Here is a 4,311-nt window from a genome sequence, read left to right on the forward strand (position 1 = left end):
TAAAGAATTTCGTATAAAAAAGAAAACTAAAAAAAAACAGTGCGCTTAATATTATTACAATTAACTTAACGATTATGTAATTATTTCTGTATATCACTTTAATTCTTTTTGTTTTGCTTTGAAATGCGGAGCAGAAATATTTTTGATGATAACCCTGAGGCGAAATTTTTACTTCCACGGTGAGTGGGACCTTGCGTGTTTTCGAGTATATAAACTGTCCGAGCGATCGTCTTAAGCACAGTCTTTTAACAGTCCTCGAGTCAAGGAGGTTAAAGAATTTAAAACTGCAAACATGAAATTCTTCGTAAGTTTAATTGATTGGTTCTAATTTAATTTTTGGGTTTTAATAATATTTTTGATTGTAGGTTGTATTTGCTTGCGCTTTGGCCGCTGCGTCAGCTGGATTTGTAGCTCCTGTGGTCTATGGAGCTCAACATCTTCCTTTAATTGGAGCTGATGGTGTACCAGTTGATACCGCTGAAGTCCAACATGCTAGGGCTGCCCATTTGGTCCATAAGATCAATGTTGAGGCTCGCAACGGTGACTACCTTCATCATGGTCTTGTAGCTGCCACTCCAGTTGGATATTCCGCCCATTTGGCCGCCCCAGTTGTTGCCCATCACGGTGTATACTCTGCCCATCACGTCCCAGCTGCTTACCCAACCACCCACGTTTTTCCGACCAGCGTCAACGGAGTCCCATTGGAAACCCCAGAAGTTGTAGCTGCTAAAGTCAACCATTTCGCCGCTCACGCCGAAGCTTTGACCCGCAACGCTCACGCTCTTCACTACCGTAAGCGTCGTGGAATCTTCGCCGCCGCTCCTCTGGCTTACACCGCTCCAATCGCTTACCAAGCCCAACATTTGCCGCTCATCAACGGTGAAGGAGTACCAGTTGATACCGCCGAAGTTCAACACGCCAGAGCCGCTCATTTGGTCCACAAAGTCAACGCTCAAATCCGCAACGGTGATTACCATCACGTCGTAGCAGCCCATGCACCAATTGTTTCCGCCTACGCCCATCCATATTCCTACGCCACCCCATTGGCCCACTACTACAAATACTAAGAAGAATTTACCATTAACTGTCAAAATGTGATTTCAATGTAAATACATCGTAGGCATTAATTTATCAATGCGGAAAATAGTCAATTCAATAAACGATTTATGACAATACCACATGAAGTTTACACTTATTTAGAGTTTTCATTTAAACAAACCTTGATAACTTAAACAAAACAAAATTAAAAAATAAATTAATTAACTTTTTTGAACAATTATAATATTTGATGAAATATTATATTTTCAACTCTGGTTGCTTTTCAAACCGCCTTTTCATTAAATTTTGTTTAATTTACATGTAAGTTTATTGGAAAAGCGATAGTCTTGTCTTTAATTTGTTTATCAAATGATCCAAAAAGCATATGTATATAAAATTATTTTCAATTATGTTTATTACATAATTATGGTGAACACCATAAATTTGTTGATAGACAAATTTAGAAAGATTATGGATTTATCTTTAGTATGAGTATTACATTATCTAATTAGCATATGTGGTTTTTAAGTAATTAAGTAAAATGAACTAATGGAAGATAAAATTGGCAATAGGCTTTAATGATAGGCTGAAATTTCTTTTTTGCTTTAAATAATATAAAGATATAATAAGCGTCCAAAGAGAAAAAAATATGAAGATGCAATAAAAATGATCAAAATCATGAATAATTATCATTAACAATTGTTGTGTCAACTAATGTAATGTCATTTCATCAACAGATTTATATAAATTTTCCTGATATGTACAAAGTTTCAATTATTTTGTAGATTTTAATATAATTATTATACAAATTGTTGTAAATTACAAATTTTTAATATAATAAATTGTTTATAATTATTTTTAGAAAAATTCCATGTAATTGTGTTTTATTTGGGATAAAATAGGAAGTAATTTGGTTTGAAGTAATATAGAAATGTTTATGTTTGAATTAATTTTTTTTATTTTCTATTATAGAAAAATAAATGTACAATTGAGCTAGTGTTGTCAATGTTTGATTAAGACAGTCATTATTTCATGAAGATTCTCAATAGTAGTGAGCGTATTTGCCGTAAGCCAATGGATGGGAGTATCCATGGGCGTAGGTGGTGGCAGCAACTACTGGGCTATGAGCATAGGTGGCAGCAGCTACCAAAGGGCTGTGAGCGTAGGTGGAAGCAGCTACCAATGGGCTATGGGCATAAGTGGAAGCTACCAATGGAGAGTGAGCGTAGGCGGAAGCTACGACTGGGGTGTTGTAAGCAACGGAAGAGTAAGCCAGAGGAGAAGCGGCGTAGATTCCACGACGTTTACGGTAGTGAAGGGCATGAGCGTTGCGGGTCAAAGCTTCGGCGTGGGCGGCGAAATGGTTGACTTTAGCGGCTACAACTTCTGGGGTTTCCAATGGGACTCCGTTGACGCTGGTCGGAAGAACGTGGGTGGTTGGGTAAGCGGCTGGGACGTGATGGGCAGAGTATACACCGTGATGGGCAACAACTGGAGCGGCCAAATGGGAAGAATATCCAGTATGGGCAACGACTGGAGCGGCACCTACAAGTCCATGATGAAAGTAGTCACCGTTGCGAGCTTGTACATTGACTTTATGGACCAAATGGGCAGCCCTGGCGTGTTGTACTTCAGCGGTATCAACTGGTACACCATCAGCTCCAATCAAAGGAAGATGTTGAGCTCCATAGACAACTGGAGATACGTATCCAGCGGATACAGCGGCCAAAGCGCAAGCGAATACAACCTGAAGAATAGATATAAAAGTAATTAGTAAGAACCAAAAAGATTGAATTATAATTTAAGAACGTACCAAGAATTTCATGTTTGATGATTTACTTAAACCTCCTTTTGGATAGGACTGTTAAGACTGTGCTGGTAGATGAAGAGTTCTGCGCTTTTATACCGAAAAAGAATCATGTAATTCTGGCAAGGTCCCTCTCCCAATCCTCGACTTTGTCTCAGGGTTGTCGCACTGTACATTTCTTTTATTTTTGTTCCGTCAACGAAAGTCTAGTTTAGCAAACGCACAAATTATTCTTATGCATGAATAATTATAGAGTAAACAAGAAGTAATCTAGTTTGACGACTTTTAAATTATTTGATCAAATTGCAATGTTAAAAAAAATAAGTTTAATTATATATTTAAAAAAAAATATGAAACTAATATAATAGTTTCCATAAAATATTACGTAATAAAGAAATATTATTAAAAAACGTCATGACTATAAATTAATCACTTAACTGAAGTCAATTTTTTATATGGAAAATATTAATAATAAAATAAATTTGTAGTTGATAACATTTCTTAGTTCTAATGCAAATAAAAAGTGTATTTTTTTAAATATAATTAAATTTTAGCCATTTTCATGTACATTATCAGAATTTTGTAATTAACAATACAATTTGAATAACTGTATTATCTAAGAATAATTAGAAAAAAAAATTGTAAAATAAAGAAAATGTGAAATTAAATTAATGTACAATTATAATAAATTTATTGGTTATTTATATTATGAGATTGTTTTTATTTTAATTTCTGATTATTTTAAATAATCTATAATTATTAATGTTTTTTTTTTGAAGATATCTTAGTATTTTTTGACTGTTTTCAAGAACTCCTTATTAATTTTTAATATGATTTGACAGTTGCTATGCACATATTATACTTTTCTTATTATCATTTGACAGTTGCTAAAGACACCTTAATTATGTTTTAAACGTCATTATATAAGTGATATAAAAGTAATGTAAAATTTTCATTGCAAATAATCATAATAAATTTATTGGTTATTTGTATTTTGATATAGATTTTAATAAAAATAATTATCTTAATTACACTTTTAGAATGCGTTTGATGTAGTTAATTGTAATTGGGTAAATTTTGGTTTATTGCAATTATTTTAAGGAATAAAATAATATTGTTTATTTTTGTTATTAATATTTTTAATTTCTATTATAGAAAAAGGTACAATTTTACTAGTGTTGTCAATGTTTGATTAAGACAGTCATAATTTCATGTAGATTCTCAATAGTAGTGAGCGTATTTGCCGTAAGCCAATGGATGGGAGTATCCATGGGCGTAGGAGGTAGCAGCTACTACTGGGCTATGAGCATAGGTGGCAGCAGCTACCAAAGGGCTGTGGGCGTAGGTGGAAGCAGCTACCAATGGGCTATGGGCATAAGTCGAAGCTACCAATGGAGAGTGAGCGTAGGCGGAAGCTACTACTGGAGTGTTGTAAGAGTAAGCCAAAGGAGAAGCGGCGTAGATTC

At 34.5% G+C, this 4,311-nt stretch overlaps 1 protein-coding gene across 1 annotated transcript; it reads left to right on the forward strand.

Annotated features, from left to right (window-relative positions):
• Window positions 1–292: 292 nt before the first annotated feature.
• LOC108558253 (cuticle protein 18.7-like) lies at window positions 293–1,067 on the forward strand. The gene is made up of 2 exons (XM_017915098.1): window positions 293–304; window positions 366–1,067. The coding sequence occupies exons 1-2, from the start codon at window positions 293–295 to the stop codon at window positions 1,065–1,067; spliced, it is 714 nt and encodes a 237-aa protein (XP_017770587.1).
• Window positions 1,068–4,311: the final 3,244 nt, after the last annotated feature.

The sequence above is a fragment of the Nicrophorus vespilloides genome, unplaced genomic scaffold, assembly GCF_001412225.1.
Source record: "Nicrophorus vespilloides isolate i.1.1-1 unplaced genomic scaffold, Nicve_v1.0, whole genome shotgun sequence".
Lineage (NCBI taxonomy): Eukaryota > Metazoa > Arthropoda > Insecta > Coleoptera > Silphidae > Nicrophorus > Nicrophorus vespilloides.